General features: G+C 45.7%; 1 protein-coding gene across 1 annotated transcript in view; it reads right to left on the bottom strand.

Annotated features, from left to right (window-relative positions):
• Positions 1-19,343, bottom strand: part of stab2 (stabilin 2) — a 109,877-nt gene extending 90,534 nt beyond the window's left edge. Inside the window, exons 1-8 of the mRNA XM_033038046.1 lie at positions 18,974-19,343; positions 15,699-15,832; positions 14,935-15,050; positions 7,120-7,205; positions 4,651-4,720; positions 3,243-3,338; positions 2,375-2,500; positions 837-1,033 (exon numbers count right to left, since the gene is read on the bottom strand). Coding sequence (XP_032893937.1) covers positions 837-1,033; positions 2,375-2,500; positions 3,243-3,338; positions 4,651-4,720; positions 7,120-7,205; positions 14,935-15,050; positions 15,699-15,832; positions 18,974-19,045 — 897 coding nt within the window. The 5' untranslated portion in view covers positions 19,046-19,343. The remainder of the gene's footprint in view (positions 1-836; positions 1,034-2,374; positions 2,501-3,242; positions 3,339-4,650; positions 4,721-7,119; positions 7,206-14,934; positions 15,051-15,698; positions 15,833-18,973) is intronic.
• Between the last annotated feature and the right edge of the window lie 2,242 nt (positions 19,344-21,585).

Genomic DNA, 21,585 nt, shown 5'->3' with positions numbered 1-21,585 from the left:
CTTCATGTTTAAATTATTTTTATTACGTTAAAGTGTGTAGTTGGGGGTCTAATCTTTTTATGTGTGAGGGGTGGGGGGGGGAAGGGGGAAACTGCATTTTCAAGTCCCTACCTGGTCGGAGAGGCTGCTTTCCTCCGAGCAGCACCTTCGACCCGTCCTCGCGGCCTACCAGCGTTTCCTGAGGGGACCTGGCCAGAACCTCGGCTTCGGTGGCGGCACAGCGCTGGAGCGCTATTGCGGAGTGGGCGATGCCTTGCCTGGGTCGCCGCGCTGGAACTCCGGTATGCTGAGACCACCGATAAAAACATCGCGGAGCCGCGGGTCTGTGGAGCGGCCAGCTGCGGGCGGCTGCGCTGACTCTAACATCGCGGAGCCTGGGATCTCTCGCCAAGATCGCCAGTGGTGGAGCTCCATCCAGCGCGGCCTGTTGTCTTGGAAGCCGCGGTCACCCGGCGAGAACGGCCTGGAATATCGGGCCGCCGTAGCGGCGACTGTGGAGGCCTCAATAGGCCCGACTATGGGAGGATATGGGGATGGGGACTGGACTTTGTGCCCTCCACCACAGTGGGAACCATTGTGGGGGGATGTTTTTTATGTTTTAATGTTAAACTTCTTCTTTAATGCTATGTTGTATTTTTATTAGTGTGCTGCAAGGACATCTGAATTGCCCCTGAATAAGGGGATTAATAAAGTATTTATTATTATTATTTTCACTAAATGAATAGCACGCGACAAAAAGCCTTTCACTGTAACTCGGTATACGTGAAAATAAAAAAGCAAACTAAAATAAAACCAAGGGGTTAAGATGCTTGTGGCAATTGATGAAGGGAACAGACCTTTCCTGGGCCATCGTATTGGCAAACAGTTGAGTTTGTGGGGCAGTTCCCAAAATTGGTCTGGCATGGATTGATGGGTTGGCAGATCTGCCCGTCACCATGGTAACCTACTTCACAATGGCAGGTGAAAGTGTTGGCGGCGAGGAAGGTGCACACAGAATTCAAACCACAGGCATTGTTGAGACACGGATTAATAGCTGGAAAAAGAAAGACACAGTCCATTGTTACTTATGTTTTACTGCTTTAGATCGTGTCATGTTTTTAATTGCTGTACATTGGGAGAAACACTGGCAAGTAATCAAACAGCATTGTCGGCGTTCAAGTCAAGTCAAGTCTGAAGAAGGGCCCTGACCCGAAACGTCACCCACCCTTTTCCCACATAAATGCTGCCTGATCCGCTGAGTTACTCCAGCTCTTTGTGTCTATCTTCAAATCAAGTCAGGATTAGTATCATATACACAAGTACCATGCGATACAGCTACAATGGAAATCTTGCCTGCGGCAGCATCTATCTGACATATCTGACTCAGACAACACACAAAAACACAATTCATATATTGACTCTCCAAGGCAATAACAAGCAAAAGCTAGTGTGAAAAAAACAAGAAAAGTGCAAGTATTGAGTATTGAAAGTGGGAGGTCATGGAGCAGTTATAGACAACGTTGGTGAGGCCATATTTAGTGTATTATGTTCAGATCTGGCCACCATGTTGGAAAGGGTGCAGAGAAGATTTGCAAGGATGGTGCCAGGACTCGATGGCCTGAGCTAAAGGGAGAGGTTGAGCAGGCGTTGGACTATTCCCTGGAACGGGGTGATCTTAGAGAGGTGTATAAAGTCATGAGAGGAATAGATCGGGAGGACGCACAGAGTCTCTTACCCAGAGTGGGGGAAATGAGAACCAGAGGACATAGGTTTAAGGTGAAGGGGGAAAGATTTAATAGGAATCTGAGGGGTAACCTTTTCATGCAAAGGGCTGTGGGTGTACGGAACGAGCTGCAGGAGGAGGTAGTTGAGGCAGGAACTATTGCAACGTTTGAGAAGCAATCAGACAGGTACATGGACATTACAGGTTTCGAGGGATATGGGCAAAACGCAGGCAAGTGGGACAAGTATAAATGGGACACGTTGGTCGGTGTGGGCCTGTGTCCACGCTGTATGGCTTTATGGCTCTATAACACAATTCAACAACAAATCCATGCTAGTGAAAGAGGTGTCCTGTAGCGTTCCGTTGCTGAGGTAGGATTAGGGTTATGCAGGTCAGTTCAAGAATCTCATTGTTGTAGCTGTCTCTGAAGCTGGCGGCCTGGTACTTCAGGCTTCTGTACTTCCTGCCCAACGGTGGCAGTACGAAGGGAGACGGAGAATGGGGATGGTGGGGATCTTTAATGAGTTTGTGAGATTGATCTTTCATTCATTCATTGCTTCTTGTTCTGATACAACGAACAAAAGTAAAAAAACCCCATCTGCAGTTATAAAAAGGGGGGAGTTTGTTAATCGAAGAGGGAAACTATCTCCTTATTCCACAGACAGTACTTACGTTCACACTTTGAGTTCCTCTGGTCATGGTAACCAGGCAGGCATTTGCACGCCAACTTTCCAGTTTCCGCATCCTCTGAGCATCTGGTGTTGGGAGGGCACTGTAATGCTCGACAAGCAGGTATGGCTTAAAAAGATGAAGAGGTACTCGTTAAAACCATGGCAGCATCGCTATGAAGACTTGTGAGAATTCTCGTCTCATTTCCGTGGACTTGCACGCTCCCCCATTTAAATTGCTGCACCACTGTGACTGCCCCCCTCCCTCAATATCCCGACCTCTCCCACATAACTCAGGTAAATGGGACTAGCTTAGATGGGGCATCTTGGCCGGCATGGACAAGTTGGGCCAAAGGGCCTGTTACCATGCCTTATGACTCTACGATACTATAAGGATATTACTAAGCTAGGTACATTTTAACAGTTTAGACTTTAGACTTCAGAGATACTGCGAGGAAACAGGCCCTTCGGCTCACCGAATCCGCGCCGACCAGCGATCACTAGCACTATCCTGCACACTAGGGACAGTTTTACAACTTCCCAAAGCCAATAGGTCTACAAAAACCTGTACATCTTTAGTGCGTGGGAGGTGCCGGAGAAAACCCGCGAGGTCACAGGGAGAACGTGCAAACTCCGTACAGACAGCAGCCTTTGTCAGGATTGATCCTGGGTCTTGTAAGGCAGTAACTCTACTGCTGCACCACCGTGCGGCCCCAACTTTTGAACTTTGACATTTAAAAAAAAAAATGCAAGAAGTTGGTAAGTGAATTTAGATTAAAGGAGGAACTGGATCATCAGTTGCTGGAAAGTTGTTGGTGGATCTATATTGGTGTACAAGGCTTTGTTTATGGTACATGTTGTAACAAACATACGTTGATCACACTTAGCTCCCATGTAGCCCGTGAAACACGTGCATGTCCCGTCACCGTTGATTCCACCGTTGCAGTCCCCATGAACGCATTCACACTCTGAAAAACAAAAGAAGGGAACTGCTCTGTTGAACTTACACAGGAAGCAGTCAAGAGAGGGTCAAGAGTCTAGAGCCACGAGTGTTTTATCGTCATGTGTCCCGCAACGAGACAATGAGATTCTTACTTGCAGCAGCACAACACATATGCAAACATAGTGCCCAGTAGCTACTATAATAAACAACAAAAAGTTCAATAAATTAAAGAAAAACTAAGCCCAAAGTCCCTAGTACAATCGGAACGCTAAATCCTTCAGTTTTAGGTAACTAACCAACAACTCCTCCCTCCACCCTCCTTCTCTCCCGTTCCCGTCCCTGTCCCACATCTGATTGCACACCCATTCCCTTTCCCCATCCCCTTCCATCCACATCCCTTCCTCTGGTTCCACATTGTACCTCTCCTCTCCTTGTCTCACAGCCTCTTGTCTCCTTTTCATTTCAGGCCTTTGTCCAATCATCTGCTAATCATAACCTCCCTCACCTGTATCCACCTACCACTTGGGTCTGAAGAAAGGTTTCGACCCAAAACATCACCTACTCCTTTTCTCCAAAGATGCTCCAACTTGAATCATCATCTGTCCATTTCCCTCCGTAGATGGGCGACGTTTTGGGTTCCCCTGCTCTGGGTAAAAGGCGCTGTGCATTTATCTTATCTATTCCTCTCAAGGTTTTGTACACCTCTATAAAATCGCCCCTCATCCCCCAGCGCTCTGAAGAATAAAGTTGTAGCCTGTTCCAACTCTCCCTGTAGCTCAGACCCTCAAGACCCCTTTAAAACCTCCTTGTTCCACAGTGAAGATGTGGATCACAGAAATGACCGAGACACAACATCTAGAAAAAATAAGGCTTGTCTTGACTGACAAACCAATTTTCCAAAATATGGTCTCCTTTCATTGAATTTCTTCAACAACATAATGGTTGAACACAAACTCAAAACCGAAGCGAGGGTCGGGTGAGCGGGCGTAGGGAAGGGTAGTGATATATATCTCCGTTTCTTTCACTTCTTCGTTAGTTCTGGGGTTTTTCTCTTTTCTTTTTCGTCTCTTTTTCGAAATTCTTTCTTTTCTTTTTCTTTTCTTTTTTCTTTCCCTTTTTTCCTATTTTTTCCGATTTAGTTGTTAGTTTATAAAATGTTAAAATTGAAGCTGTACGAAAATTGTATAATTGTTATGTCGATTACTTTCTCCTTGTACAATTGCATCTAATAAAATAAAAAAAATTTAAAACCTCCTTGTTTGTGAAACCCACAGTTTGATGACAATGTCATTACTAAGCCAGGCTTAATTTGCTGCTCGACACATGATAAAACTTACCCGAGACGCAGTCTGCTCCAAATATGTTGTCATTGGCACATTTCTCACAGGCTGCTCCTCCAAAGCCAACCTGCAACATTTAACATGAAAAAGTGCTCAAATAGTGAGGAACGAACATGGGTTTAGTAATTTACACGAGGAATGGCAGCGTGTTGAATAGCTAACAAAAGTGACCCAGCCGAGATGCTCTGAAACAAATTATCCCTCTGGGTTCCCTCAGCAAGGCCACCAGCATAATCCTGGACCAGTCTCACCCCGATCACTCCCTCTTCTCCCCTCTCCCATCAGGCAAGAGGTGCAGAAGTGTGAAAACGCACACCTCCAGATTCAGGGACAGTTTCTTCCCAGCTGTTATCAGGCAACTGAACCATCCTCTCACCAATGAGAGAGCGATCCTGACCTCCCATCTACCTCATTGGAGACCCTCGGACTATCTTTAATCGGACTTTACTGGTCTTTATCTTTCACTAAACCTTATTCCCTTTATCCTATATCTGTACACTGTGGACAGTTCGACTGTAATCATGTATAGTGTTTCCGATAACTTGATAGCATGTAACACAAAAAATGCTTTTCATTGCACCTCGGTACACTGACAATATACTAAACTCAACTGAACTAAACATTCAAGGGTCACCAGAAGAAGAAAGTGTGTAGTCGTCAAAAATTGAGAGAGTATGTTCTGTACATTCCTTGTAAAACAATGATTGGTGCGGAGTTCACTCATTCAGATGTGTCAAAACAGGAAGCCAGGCTGGCTTTTAAATGGGCACTTAAACTCTTTGACCTCTCCGACCTGCTGAGTAACTTCCAACCTCCATCAACCCTATCCCCTTCCCCCTCACTCAGTGTTGGAAGTAAACTGGATAACAAGGAATGCCAGCACCGCAGTTGGCATTTCAGTGATTGTCTGAATCTGATTGTCAATTAAGATATTTGTTAACATCCAGTACTCAGCATTGCTACAGCCCCTTTTATCAAGTCAATTGGACCATGCTGAATCTTTAGTTTAATTCAGTTTAGTTAGGTTTATTGTCATGTGTACTGCGGCACAGTGAAAAACCTTTTTGTTGCGTGCTATCCAGTCAGCGGAAAGACTGTTTGTGACTACAACCAAGCCATCCATAGTGTACAGATACAGGATAAAGGGAATAACATGCAGTGTAAGATAAAGTCCAGTAAAATCTGATTAAAGGTAGTCCGGGGGTCTCCAAGAGGTAGATGGTACGTCAGGATCGATTTTATTTGGTGATATAATGATTCAGTTGGCTGATAAGAGCTGGGAAGAAACAGCGCGGAAACCGGCCCTTCAGCCAACCGAGTCCCCACTGACCAGCAATCCCTGTATACTAGCACTATGCAACACACTAGGGACAATTTTACAATTTTACTGAAGCCGATTAACCTACAAACCTGTGCGTTTAGTTTAGTTTAGTTTAGAGAGGCAATGCAGAAACAGGTCCTTCCGCCCACCGAGTGCGCGCCGACCAGCGGTCCCCGTACGCTAACACTATCCTACACACACGAGGGGCAATTTTACAATTTTACCAAAGCCAATTAACCTACAAACCATAATGTTTTTGGGAAGTGGGGGGAAGCCGAAACACCCAGAGAAAGCCCATGCGGTCACGGGGAGAACATTCAAACATGTAGTCAGGACTAAACCAGGGTCTCTGGTGCTGTAAGGCAGCAACTCTACTGTTGCGCCACTGTGTGGCCCAAATCACTGTCACCATTTTGTTCCTTGAGTTTATCCAAATTACCATGCATGTACCTCCACTCTCCACCTCTGCCAGTCCATGTCAGAGTCTGTGCAAGCCTTCTCACCACCATTGTGGGTCCTTGGCCATTGGTGCCAGCTCAGATGTTTTCAGTACCCTTTCACACCTCTAGTTTTCCGCACTCTTCGTCCCCCTCCCATCCTTGTCACCCTACCAGTTTCTCTGTCTTCCTGCTTAGTTTCACTGTTTGTATCTACTCGTTATCACCTTTTCCGCAGCCAACAATGGACCATTGTGGGCTCCACCTTTCCTTGATCATCGCTGCTGGCTTTGATTTGTTCTTTGCATACCTTTCATTCAGTTGTCCTTTGTACCTTTTCATACCTCTAGTTTCCCTCCCCAATGACTGTCATTCTGAAGAAGGGTCTAAACCCAAAACGCCACCTATTCCTTTTCTCCAGAGGTGCTGCCTGACTGGCCGAGTTCTCCAGCACTTAGTGTCTATTTTCCAATCTCCAAGCTCCGTTGCTATCACGGCCAGGGGAGAAGCAAGTTCCTCTACACCATCCAACGGTCCCAGAGATGTGGAATTCATGTGATCCCAAGATTAGGTGTGAGAATCAAGGTGCACAATCTGCCTGGCAGTCACACTCAGCTCACTGATATGGCACTGAGTAGCTCAGTGATGTTCATGAAAGCCTTTCCCTTGGGCAACGTTAGCTATTAGACGTTTAAAGCGTTAACCCACCGTGCAATTACAATTGCCGTTCCCTCCCATGTCGTCGGAACAAACTCCTCTGTTGCTGCAAGTGGCCGCTGCACCTCCTGGACATTCTATAATTATAACAGAGAAATATCAGTACGTATTGATATTGGTTTGTTATTGCCCGGTGTACCAAGGTACAGTGAACAACTTAGTTTGTATGTCATTGAGTCAAATCATACGATACACGAGTACAAACCGGAATGTAAAAACACGGAAGCAATGCTGAGGTTTTACAAGGCGCTGGTCAGACCGCAGTTGGAGTATCGTGAGCAGTTTTGGGCTCCATATCCGAGGAAGGATGTGCTGGCGCTGGAGAGGGTCCAGGGGAGGTTTACAAGAACGATCCCAGGAACGATTGGGTTAACATATGATGAGCGTTTGACAGCAATGGGCCTGTACTGGCTGGAGCTTAGAATGATGAGTGGGAACCTCATTGAAACTTACCGAATAGTGAAAGGCATGGATAGAGTGGATGTGGAGAGGATGTTTCCACAAGTGGGAGAGTTTATGACCAGAGGGCATAGCCTCAGAATAAAAGTACGTACCTTTAGAAAGGAGATGAAGAGGAATTTCTTTAATCAGAGGGGGTTGAGGGGGAACGCTAGATCAGTCATGATTGATTGGCGGATAGGCAGAATGGCCTAAATCTGCCCAAGACTTATAACCATATAACCATATAACAATTACTTGATGGGCAGAATGGCCTAAATCTGCTCCTGTAACTTATGAAATTATGAATCAAGCCCTATATGAAGAAGGGTCCCAATCCGAAATGGTATCTATTCATAAGAGATGTTACTCCAACATTATGTGTCTTTTTATTTTCACAAGTACACCAGGTAGTGCAAAGAGAAACAAACCAGAATGCAGAATGTAGTATTACAGCGTTAGATTGTTTGCAGCTACAGTTAAAGTGCAGGTAATAAAAAAAAGCACAAGGTCCAGAAATAGGTAGGTTGGGAGATCAAGACTACACTCTAAATTATGGGAGCAGCATTCAATTGTCCAATAACAGCGGAGAAAGTGGTGTTCCCGACTCTGGTGGTACGTACACACAGTTACATGAAACACACAGGCCCCAACAGCCCATGCTAACATTTCAGCCCCCTAGGCATCTTCTCGCCCTATCTTTCTATATGTTTATCCTCACGTTTTTTTTCCAGATCCCTTCAGATGAATCTATGCCCATTTGCTTCAGCCACACTATGTGTGAGTCCGTTCCATGTTTTCATGCTAGCTGGCTACTGAAGTGTTACCTGCATTCCCCATCCTGCTTATCAGGAACCACCTTAGATTTATGGCTCCTATGTCAAGTAACTTGAGGTGTTCCTGGTGGCTGCTAATTGCAAACATAATGAACATTTGATGTTGGAATTAAAATCTACGTCAAGCAATAATTCACTGACGAACGTTAATTGTTACGATCACAATGCCGCTGAGCAGGTACCTGCTGTAATTTTTGATTAATTTCCTCAAGTTTCAATGGCTGTTGCAAATGTTGAACATTCTTTCAATCTGACCCGAGTGTTTGTGTAATGATTATAAACATTGAAGATAACGGCGGCACAGTGGGGCAGCGGTAGAATTGCTGCCTTACAGCGCCAGAGATCTGGGTTCAATCCTGACTACAAGTGCTACCTGTACAGAGTTGTACTTTCTCCCTGTGACCGCATGGGTTTCTTCCCACTTTCCAAAGACGCACAAGTTTGTAGGTTAATTGACTTCTATAAATTGTCCCTATTGTGTAGGATAGAACTAGTTGTCTGTATGGAGTTTGTACGTTCTCTCTGTGCCGGGTGGGTTTTCTCCGGGTGCTCCGGTTTCCTCCCACACTCCAAAGATGTGCAGGTTTGCAGGTTAATTGGCTTTGGTAAAATTGTAATTTGTCTTCAGTGTAATAATAATAATAATGGATGGGATTTATATAGCGCCTTTCTAATACTCAAGGCGCTTTACATCGCATTATTCATTCACTCCTCAGTCACACTCGGTGGTGGTAAGCTACTTCTGTAGCCACAGCTGCCCTGGGGCAGACTGACGGTAGCGTGGCTGCCAATCTGCGCCTACGGCCCCTCCGACCACCACCAATCACTCACACACATTCACACACAGGCAAAGGTGGGTGAAGTGTCTTGCCCAAGGACACAACGACAGTACGCACTCCAAGCGGGATTCGAACCGGCTACCTTCCGGTTGCCAGCCGAACACTTAGCGCATTGTGCCATCTGTCGTCCCGTGTGTCCGATAGTGCTAGTTTGCATGTGGTGATTGTTGGTTGGAGCGGACTCAGTGGGCTAAAGGGCCTGTTTCCACACTGTATCTCCAAAGTCTAAAGTAAAGCCTAGTGTGCAGGTGATCGTTGGTCAGCGTGGATTCAGTGGGCCGAAGAGCTTGTTTCCACGCTGAATTTCTAAACTAAACTAAATCTGGCTCTTTATCAAAAAATTAAAAACCATTGCAAACCGTTATTATCCATTTAAAACCGAAACTCCATACACTACAGCAAGAAACCGATTGGAAACCCCCTGACCAGCGAGCAGAGCCCGGTCTTTTGTGACTTAAATGAAACCAGAAAAAGCTAGAAATCCTCGGCTGTTCAGGCAGCATCCGTGGAGAGCAGAACTCACTACTTTCAGGAGTGAAGTTAGGCAGTGTTGATATTGAGCATATAAGTTGGTGGTCATGTCGCAGTTGTGTAAGACATTGGTGAGGCTGCAGGCAGGTGGGACTAGTGTTGATGGGGCATGTTAGTCAGCAAGGGCAAGTTGGGCCGAAGGGCCTGTTTCCAAACTGTCTGACGCAATAGACAAAGTAAATGTTTCTAAAATGAACTCTCTTCACCAAAATGTTAGGTCAATTGTTAATTTATAATCTGAATTATTTTGTTGTTGTTAAGCAGAGCTCTAAAGGGATCTGTGGTGAAAGGGGAGTATTTATTGAATGGTAACACGGGATAGATGGGCTGAATAGTCGTCTCCTGTTCCTATGCTCATACATTGCATGCAAAAGGGATTTGTCTATAGTTCTCAATGTACCCATTGCTTCTCATTTTGTTGTCACTTTCAGCACATTTTTTTCCCAGAGGAATGTTCATTATCCTTGACTGGCCACTTCAGAGGAGTCATTAGCAGTGATTTACCATTTCCCCACAAATACATTATTGATTGTGTGATTCCTGTCCGTGTGCTGTGTCACAGATAAGGAATGTGTTAGGGTTTGAAGAACACTTTCCCTACACTTTTGTCACAATCAGCAGGTCTTTGGCCTGGTCTGACTTGCTGTCTACAATATTGCTAACAACCCACACCCCCTTCTCCCCCCCTACACCACCCACCAACCTACCCCCTATCCACCCCCGTCCCCCCCTCTTCCCTGTACTCCTCTTGGATTTGCTCCCACTTCCCCCTCCCTCCGTCTCCTTCCACCTGGTTTACACAAAAGGGCACAAAGTGCTGGAGTAACTCAGCAGATCAAGCAGCATCAAGCGTTCCCAACTTCTCCCCTGAAAGACCTGGCGTTATCTTCTATTCCTAGTCCTAGTCACACAACCAACAGTCATCTTTTCAACCAAATCTACTCTACAATGTCAAAGAGGCTCATATCAATGGTAAGAGAGTCATAGAGTCATATGGCATGGAAACAGGCCCTTCGACCCAACTTGCCCACAACGACCGACATGTCCCATCTTCATTAGTCCCACCTACCTGCGTTTGGCCCGTGTCCCTCTAAACCTATTCTATCCATGTACCTGCCTAAATGTTTCTTAAGAGTTGCAATAATACTTGCCTCAACTACCTCCTCCAGCAGCTCGTTCCATACACCGAACCCCCTATGTGTAAAAAAGTTACCCCACATGTTCATATTAACACTTTCCCCCTCACCTTAAACCTATGTCCTCTGTTTCTCTACTTCCCTACTCTGGGCAAGAGACTCTGTGCTTTTGCCCTATCTATTCCTCTCATGATTTTATACACCTCTGTAAGATCATCCCTCATCCTCCTGCGCCCCAAGGAATAGAGTCCGAGCAGGCTCATACTTTCCCTGTAGCTCAGGTCCACGAGTCCTGGCAACATCCTCACAAATCTTCGCTGCACCCTTTCCAGCTTGACATCATCATTCAATGTTTAGTTTAGTTTAGTTAGAGATAAAGCTCGGAAACAGGCCCTTCGGCCCACCGAGACCGTGCCAACCAGCAATCCCCGCACACTAACACTATCCTACACACACTAGGGACAATTTACAATTAAACCAAGCCAACTAACCTTTGGAGTGTGAGAGGAAACCGGAGCACCCGGAGAAAATCCACGAAGAGAACGTGCAAACTCAGTACAGAAAGCACCCGTAGTCAGGATTGAACCCGGATCCCTGGTGCTGTAAATCAGCAACTCTACCGCTGCGCCACGGTGGCACCCTTAAATGTTGCATGGTACTTTGAATGATACTTCGGTGTTACTATATGTCACATGTACTTTAGTATAGTAAATTTCCTCTTTTGCATATAGTTTAGTCAAAAATCTTCCTTTACAGAGACACAATCATACTCAAGTACAAGAGTACAAGAATAGCAGATTACATTGAGACAGTAAACGAGTCGCTACTAATGAAATATGCTAATTAATTTTAAATTTAATTTACTTTAGATATACAGCTTGGACTTAGCTTGGATGGGACATCTTGGTCAGCATGGACAGGTCAGGCCGAACGGCCTGTTTCAGTGCTCCTTGACTCTCCATAACCCGACAAATGCAATACATATCCCTATTTCTTTATGTGGAAACAAAGAACTGCAGATGCTGGCTTATACCAAAGATAGGCACAAAGTGCTGGAGTAACTCAGCGGGTCAGGCAGCATCTCTGGAGAAAAAGGATGGGTGACTTTTCAGGTCTGAAAAAGTGTCCCGATCCGAAACATCCCCCATCCTGAGATGCTGCCTGACCCGCAGAGTTACTTCAGCACTTTGTGCTTATCTCCATTGTGCTGTGCTGCTACCAATCAAGTAGAAAGCCCAGCGCAGGGACATTTTACTAAAAGGTCAACTGTTGATGAATTAACCTAATAGGAGCAGTTGTAAGCTTTCTTATCATTCAGGAAACATGGGGTGGCGTGACATGAATGACTTTTGCCGTCAAAATTCTGGACGTTCAGTGTAAGTCAGGCTTTGCAGTGGAGAGGAAGGAAGCCTTGCTCCCATTACTGCAATGCTTAGATGGAACGCTTGCTTTCTTGACTGGGCAACATAGTTGACGAATCCACAAACCTGTAACAGTCTGAAGTGTCTCTCATCAGGTTAACATATCAAGGAGCTTTTTCGGGTCTTGCTGTGGGAGGCACAGTGGGCACAGCTTTAGAGATACAGCGTCGGAACAGGCCCTTCAGCCCTCCGAGTCCGCAGCGACCAGCAATCACCCATACACTAGCTTTATCCAACACACTAGAAGCCAATTGAATGTCTTTGGAGGAAACCGGAGCACCTGGAAAAAACCCAGGCAGTCACAGGAAGACCGTAAAAAAAACACCCGTAGTCAGGATCGAACCCGGGTTTAGTTTAGTTTAATTAGAAACAGGCCCTTCGGTCCACCGAGTCCGCACCGCCCGGCGATCCCCGCATATTAACACTATCCTGGGGATAATTTTTAAATTTACCAAACCAATTTACCCACATAACCGTTCTTCTTTGGAGTGTGGGAGGAAAACGTGGGAGGGTCACGGGTAGAACGTACAAACTCCGTGCAGACAGCACCCGTAGTCGGGGACGAGCCCGGGTCCCCTGCGCTACAACCATTGGAAGGCAGCAACTCTACCACTGCGCCACCGTGCCGTCCAGCTTCCAGGTTCAATCCTGACCGTGGGTGTCCAGTTTCCACATTCTCCCTGTGACTGCGTGAATTTCGTCCGAGTGCTCCGGTTTCCTCCCACATCCCAAAGACATGGAGGTTGGTAGGTTAATTGGTAGGTTAATGGGTGGTTGATATTCAGCATGGACCTTGTGGACTGAAGGTGTCTGTCGCTGTGTTGTATTTCTCTTGGGCTTCATTAAGACGGGTCGGTAGCAAGTTTTCAACTGTGCCTTCAAAACCCATAACTTGTAACTTTTAAGAGGATAAGAGTGACATCATGAAAGACCATGATCTTGAAGTCCCCATCTTGCCTGCTCTTGGGTCACAGGGTAAAATTTTGAGAGTTCCTTACTTCCTTGGTTTCTTAGTTCCTTGCGCAGACAACAACGATATGGGACCTCAGTGAGACCATGGAGAGCTGTGTACAATTAGGCTCTTACGGAGTCATACAGCGTAGAAACAGGCCCTTCAACCCAACCTGTCTATGCCAACCAAGATACCCCATCTATGCTGGTCCCAATCGCCTGTGTTGGCCCATATCCCTCTGAACCTTTCCTATCCATGAACCTGTCCAGATGTCTTTTAAATGTTGTTACAACCTGCCCCATCTACCTCATCTGGCAGCTCGTTCCATACACCCACCATCCTTTGTGTGCAAATGTTACCCCTCAGGCTCGTATTAAACCTTTCCCCCCTCACCTTAAGCCTATGTCGTCTGGTTCTAGATTCCCCTAAAATAGACACGGAATGCTGAACTAACTCAACGGGACAGGCAGCATCTCTGGCTGTCAGCTTCATGATTTTGTTGATGCTTGCATGTTGACTCAACACTTTCCCGTTGCCATCAAGAGGTTGGCAGCTGTTCAACCAGTGGAACAACTTTAATGAGCTAATATTCCTCGTTGACAATGGCCGACATTGTGACAGAGACTTCCTCAGGTCAGTGAAGCCACACAATTTCCTATTCCCCTTCAACTCTTTCTCAAGGCTAGTAAACTGGTCCATAAAAGCAGGATGTTTAAAACTCGAAGGTTTCACCTACTGTAGATTTAATGGGCCCTCTTATCAATAAGGAAACAACAAGTAGGCTTACTGGATAACAAGGCTAAAGCCACACAGGCAGAATTCTTCATGTTTTTCGCTGCTGAATCTCAGTCTAGCAACTAATTTTAGTTATTGATAAAATTACAGTAAAACCTTCATTATTCTGCATCCTTGGAATAGATTATTCGCACTATTGGAAGTTACTCAAGTTTGGTTAGTTTAGTTTATTGCAACGTTTACCAAGATACAGTAAAAATCTTTTTCATTGGATATCATTACCAAGTAGTGAAAGGCTTGGATAGAGTCATTGCCATAGAGGGCTGTGAAGGCCAAGTCATTGGGTATTTTATAAAACAGAGATTGACAGTTTCTTGATTAGTAGGGGTGCCAAAGGTTATGGGGAGAAGGCAGGAGAATGGGGTTGAGAGGGAAATCCATGATCGAATGGTGGAGTAGACCAGTGGTTCCCAATCTTTTTTAGCTCATGGCCCCCTTGGGATCTTTAATTTTTCCATGGCCCCCCTGACATTATTAGCGGAAAAAAAGTGGGCCCCTTCATTGAACCTGTGGCCCCCTAAATCCCAAAATTTTTCTGTGGCCCCCCTGAAATTTGCCATGGCCCCAGATTGGGAATCACTGGAGTAGACGATGGGCCGAATGGCCTAATTCTGCTCCTATGACTTATAAAGAACTCAATAAAGTTCTTTAAGAAATGACTCTAAAAGAGATCAGTGTTAAGAACACAAGCACAGAAGGATATGGAGAGAGGATAGACACAAAATGCAGGAATAACTCAGTGGGATAGGCAGGATCTCTGGAGAGAAGGAGACCCTTCTTCAGACTTTAATTGTTCTGTTTCGGGATACATGACATTAAAACTCTCTGGACTTTGGACTAGTGACTATGACTTCTTACCCATGCAGTCTGCTCCCCAGTAGCCAGAGCAGCAATGATGCTCGATGATATCCTTCATACAGACATGACGACAGCCAGGCACTGATAAGAAGAACGTTTGGAGTGGGATCCGGTATCTAGCACAGAGCAAAAGAAAAATGAAACTCACTAACTCAGTGTAAAGATCCTTTGTGGCATCCTTTTACCCACACTTTGAGGTTTTATAACACACTATTCAGACCGCATTTGGAGTAGCGTGTGCAGTTTTGGGCCCCATATCTGAGGGAGGATGTGCTGGCATTGGAGAGAGTCCAGAGGAGGTTTACAAGAATGAACCCCAGGAATCATTGGGTTAACGTATGATGAACATTTGACAGCACTCGATGGAATCTGGAAGGATAAGGGGATGACCTCATTGAAATTTACCGAATAGTGAAAGGCATGGATAAAGTGGATGTGGAGAGTATGTTTCCACCAGTGGGAGAGTCTCGGACCAGAGGCCACAGCCTCAGAATAAAAGGACGTACATTGAGAAAGGAAATGAAGAGGAATTTCTTTAGTCGGAGGGAGGTGAATCTGCGGAATTCAAGGCCAAGTCAATGGATATTTTTAAGGTGGAGATTGATAAATTCTTCATTATATGAGTGTCACGGGTTATGGTGAGAAAGCAGGAGACTGGGACTGAGAGGGAAAGATGGATCAGCCATGATTGAATGGCGGAGCAGACCTGCTCCTATCACTTATGATCTTTCCACGGCTCTTACTTTTTGATCTGGTTTCATTACCTGCAGTCCCTTGATCCGATCCCTTTGGTGGCCTGCGTCGTATTTTGCGGACACCGTATCTTGGCGTTTAGGATACAGGAGCGGCAGTGGGTAGTACTGCTGACTAGAACTTTCTTGTCACAACGGTTTGATTTCTGTTGAAGTGAAACAGTAGCGTGAGGAGTGAGGCTTCTAATTGAAGTGACAATTTTATCCCACTTGGAATAACAACCATTTATAAACACTGCAATGCCCCATTATCATCAGCCCAGAGCAGGGGATTTGAGAACCAGAGGACATGGGTTTAAGGTGAGGATGGGAAGATTTAATGGGAACTTGAGGGGTTTTTTAATGGAATGAACTGCTGGAGGAGGTAGTTGAGACAGGTACTATCGCAACGTTTAAGAAACATTTCGATGTTCATGGATAGGATAGGTTTACAAGGATATGGGCCAAACACAGGCAGGTGGGACTAGTGTAGATGGGACATGTTGGTCAGTGTGGGCAAGTTGGGCCGAAGGGCCTGTTTCCATGCTGTGTGACTCTACGAGTCTATGACTGGCTCTATCATCGTTGCATGGAATCTCACTCACTCACACACACAACCAAGTGAACATCAACCCAAGGATAAATAGTGCTGGAGTAACTCAACGGGTCAGGCAGCATCTCTGGAGCACATGAATAGGTGATGTTACAGGTCGGCACCTTTCTTCAAGCTGATCGTGGTGGGGTGGGGAGAAAGTTGGAAGAGAGGTGGGGGCAGGACAAAGCCAGGCAAGATCAGTCTGAAGAAGAGTCCCGACCCAAAATGTCTCCCATCCATGTTCTCCAGAGATGCTGCTTGACCCGCTGAGTTACTCCAACACTTTAATTTATGGTAGTTTATTGTCACATGTACTGAGGTATAGTAAAATGTTTTTGTTGCGTAAATAACCAGTCATTGGAAAGACTATACATGATTGGAATCAAGTCATCCAAAGTATACAGATACGACACACATGCAGTAGATTATACAGATCTATACAGATAGATGGCTTACATATTAATGCCCTCAATTTACATAGAAACATAGAAAATAGGTGCAGGAGGAGGCCATTTAGCCCTACGAGCCTGCACCACCATTCATTGTGATCGTGGCTGATCATCCACAATCAGTAACTCGTGCCTGCCTTCTCCCCATATCCCTTGATTCCACTAGCCCCTTGAGCTCTATCTTAAAGCCCTGTACGAGTTCATTCAAAGAGCTCTCCCGAGTTTGCCCTGATTTGAACTCGGGGATTTACGGTAATGGCCGCTCGTCGGTACTCGGGGCTCCCTTCGACATTTTTCAACATGTTAAAAAATCTTCACGAGTCTTCCCGAGCTTACCGTGTTTCCCGAGTACCTGCCGTTAGCGTTACGAGCCGCTAAGAGACGTCCCCGAGCTCCGACGTACCCGCTACGTTCATTCTACGTACTTACCACGAGTTTGATTTTTATTTAAACTCGGGAGAGCTTTTGAATGAACTTGTACAGTGGGACAGGGCTATACCTCTCTTTTAAATTCATCCGGTGAATTGGCCTCTACTGCCTTCTGTGGCAGAGAATTCCACAAATTCACAACTCTCTGGGTGAAAACGTTTTTTCTCATCTCAGTTTTAAATGGCCTCCCCTTTATTATTAGACTGTGGCTGCCCCATCATTGGGAACATTTTTCCTGCATCTAGCTTTGTCCAGTCCTTTTAAAATTTTATGCGTTTCTATAAGATATCCTCTCATCCTTCTAAACTCCAGTGAATACAAGCCCACTCTTTCCAGTCATTCCTCATATGACAGTTCCGCCATTCCGGGGATTAAACTCGTGAACATGTTGTGTTCTTTTGTGTAAACCAGCATCTGCAGTTCCTAACAGTTTGAACATGCACCAGTGTGCTTTAAAACAAACTTTAACACCCATGAATGAGAACTGGACTTGATCCAAACTAAAGACAGTGCACAAAAGCACAAATGCAATAACCCCAGCTGTGTTCAGAGATAACAGTTCATCTTTCCTTGCTTTAAACAGATAAGGTAGAACTTAGACATCATCCTTGGAAAGTGTGTGTGAAGCAACAACACGATGGAACTATTAATATACATCTGCTTCTGACCCATCCAGCCTGTCGTACCCACGTTGGGTCCAGTGAAACGGTTTAGTTTAGTTTAGTTTAATTTAGAGATACAGTGCGGAAACAGGCCCTTCAGCCCACCGGGTCCATGCCGACCAGCGATCCCTGCACACTAACACTATCCTACACACACTAGGGACAATTTACATTTATAGCAAGCCAATTAACCTACAAACCTGTACGTCTTTTGAGTGTGGGAGTAAACCAAAGATCTCGGAGAACCCACACAGGTCACAGGTCCATACAGACAGCACCCGTAGTCAGGATTGAACCCGGGTCTCTGGTACTGCAAGCGCTGTAAGGCAGCAACTCTACCGCTGCGCCACCGTGCCTACCGTTGTCTAGGTAGAGCCATTTTGTCCCATTCTCTTGCGATTTTTTTACCAAGCGACTATTCACCCAGTTTCCCACTTGAGCTTTTAACAGCGTTTTCTGTAACTGCTCTTGCAACAACTCATATATAGCAAAACAAGTCTCCATGTCTCTTCCTCTCCCCAGTTATCCAGCTGAATGTGTCTTCTCAAGGCTGTAGAACATCAACATACGTGCCAGCACGGTGGCGCAGCTAGTAGAGTTGCTGCCTCACAGTGCCAGAGACCCGGGTTCGATCCGGACTACAAATGCTGTCTGTAGGGAGTTTGCACGTTCCCCCTGTGACCGCGTGGGTTTTCCCTGGGTGCTCTACCGCTGCGCCTCTGTGCCGCCCCATTAAAGATACCAATGAGCACCTGCTCAAACTAGTTCTATGCTATCCCACTTTCACATCCACTCCCTACACACTAGAGACAATTTGCACAGGCCAATTAACCTACAAACCTGCAGGTTTTCGGGTCGTGGGAGGAAACTGGAGCACCCGGAGAAAACCCACGCGGCCACGGGGAGAAAGTGCAAACTCCACACAGAGAGCGCCTGAGGTCTGGAGCGAACCCGGGTCTCTGGTACTGTGAAGCAGCGGCTCTCCCAGCTGCGCCACTGGGTACAGAGTGGTGCAAACTAAAATTAAACTGATGGTTTTTGGCAGCTGACAGAGCCAATAAACTGTGTTAAGACAAAATCTCTGGAGAGAAGGAATAGGTGACGTTTCGGGTCGAGACCCTTATTCGGACAGAAATAAACTGTGGGTCTGTCCTCACAAAAACTAAAACGTACCTGGAGCAGGGTGTCAGCCAGGCAAGCCGCCAGTAACATCATCTGCAGACTTATGATATGTTGGCGTTTCATCTCGCTGCGTAGTATTCCCAGAATCTTACAATCTGCAGTCTATCTCAGCTCTCCCTTTTAAAAGTGGGACGACATTCCTCAGTGAGCTTCCTCTGCAGTGTCCAGAGTAGTTTCTCACTTCCCATCTCCTTGACATTTTAGAGTCCGTTCTCCCATCCTCCGCCCCCTCCATTTCCTGGATTGTCCCTCCATCACGAGCAAAACTTGCTATCTCAAGTCACAGGACGTTCGATGGCTGTCAACAGGTTGGGGGAAAATGCAAGGCAGGCATCTCGCCTTCCTCGGCAGCTTTTTTTCCCCGGCGTGGCTCAAACGTAAACGCTGTTTTGTAACAGTGGCCTGAAAATGGATGGATTTCCTATTGCGGGCACTTCAGTAAACTGGTGACCTCAGGGAAATGCGAGGCAGATCAGTCAGAGTATTGAGTATAGAATGTGCAGGAAGGAACTGCAGATGCTGGTTTACACCGAAGATAGACGCAAAATGGTGGAGTAACTCAGTGGGACAGGCAGCATTGCTGGAGAAAAATAACAGGTGACGTTTCGGGTTGAGACCCTACGTCAGACTGAAGAGGGGATACCACACAGTTCACCACAGTTATTGACTAAAATTATTTATTACTATCGAAGTGATTTGGTTTAGTTTACAACGTGGAAGCAGGCCCTTCGGCTCACCGAGACCTCGCCGACCAACGATCACCCATACAATCCCCTGCACACTAATTCTAAGTTATCCCATCCTACACACTAGGGGCAATTCACAGACGCCAATTCACCTACAAACCTCTACTTTCAGCCTGAAGAAGGCTTTTAACCTGAAACGCCACCTATTCCTTTTCTTCAGTGTTGCTGCCTGACCTGCTGAGTTACTCCAGCATTTTATGGCTATTGAGTATAGAAGTTGAGTATAGAGGTATAGAGGTTGGGAGGTCATGTTGCGCTTATATAAATCGTTGGTGAGGCCGCATTTAGAGTATTGTGTTCAGTTTTGGGCACCATGTTATTGGAAAGCTGTTGTCAAGCTAGAAACGGTGCAGAGAAGATTTACAAGGATGTTGCCAGAGGTCGAGGGCCTAACTTATAGGGAAAGGTTGAGCATGGTAGGACTCTTACTCCTTGGAGCGCAGGAGGGTGAGGGGTATACAAAATCATGAGAGGAATAGATTGGGTAGACGTACAGAGTCTCTTACCCAGAGTAGGGGAATCAAGTAACCAGTGAACATACTGTAGGTTTAAGGTGAGGGAGAAAAGATTTAATAGGAACATGTGGGGTATCGTTATCACATAAAGGGTGGTGGGTGTATTGAACGAGCTGCTGTGACATTTATTTGTCACATTCACCAATTAAGGTACTGAGTTACCATGCAGCCATAGTTGAAGTAGTTGAGGCAGGTAATATCGCAACATTTAATAAATTTAGACAGGTACATGTATAGGACAGGTTTAGAGGGATATGAGCCAAATGCATGCAGGTGGGACTAGTGTAGATGGGATACGTTGGTCGGTGTGGGCAAATTGGGCCGAAGGGCCTGTTTCCACACTGTATGACTCTAGGAGATACAGGTTAAGGGGAGGAAGGATATCACTTTGCTGCTGCAGTACTCTTAGAGCCATAGAGTCATACAGCATGGAAACAGGCCCTTCAGCCCTATTTGCCCACACCAGCCAACATGTCCCATCTACACTAGTCCCACCTGCCTGCATTTGGCCCATATCCTTCTAAACCTGTCCTCTCCATGAACCCATCTAATATTTTGTAATACGCTCTTTCTTCTTAGCCAGAAGGTCACAAGATCAGGACTCAATCCATAAACTAGAGCAGAAACATCTATGCTGGCCGCAGTTGGTCACAGAAGGAGTGTTGCTCTGTTGAAAATCTTGTCTTTCAAATGGGACATCAAACCAAGGTTCCTTTTCAGAGTTTAGATTAGATCAGTGGTTCTTAACCTGGGGGTCGTTTGGTGCTTTGCCGGGGGTCATGAAGGGGACGCAAATAACATATCAATTTGTTGAGCTCATGATTAGGAACCTAACAAAGGTACATACCACATACAATATTTTGTTCGCATAGGCGCTTACTGGTGCCAAAAAGGTTAAGAACCACTGGTTTAGAGAAACAGTATGGAAACAGCCTTCAGCCCACAGTCTATGTTACGGAGCACACGGTTTCCTTCCCGGCGGCAGGAGTGAAATGAGAGCGTGGCCAGCGTGGTGTGGGTTCCTGATGCTTGCTGTCTTTCTGAGACAGCGCCTCCTATAGATTGGCATCATGCTTAGCATGGCTATTGTGGGCCAAAGGGCATGTTCTTGTGCTGTACTGTTCTATGTTCTAAAAGTAACATTATAATATAAAATTGCAGCAGCCAAGCTTTGAAGAAATGTTTGGAGTGAGGATTGAACCCACATTCTTCTGATTCAGAAGGGGATGCACATCTTTTTTCTTTTCACTGTCTTGTAGAATTTATGTTTGAATGATGTATTATTTATGTGTGTTTTATGAATCTATGAGCCTGTGATGCTGCTACAAGCAGGATTTTCATT

The sequence above is a fragment of the Amblyraja radiata genome, chromosome 19, assembly GCF_010909765.2.
Source record: "Amblyraja radiata isolate CabotCenter1 chromosome 19, sAmbRad1.1.pri, whole genome shotgun sequence".
NCBI classification, from domain to species: Eukaryota; Metazoa; Chordata; class Chondrichthyes; order Rajiformes; family Rajidae; genus Amblyraja; species Amblyraja radiata.
The sequence above is the reverse complement of the archived record's forward strand: the minus strand, read 5'-3'. Positions and strand labels throughout refer to the sequence as shown.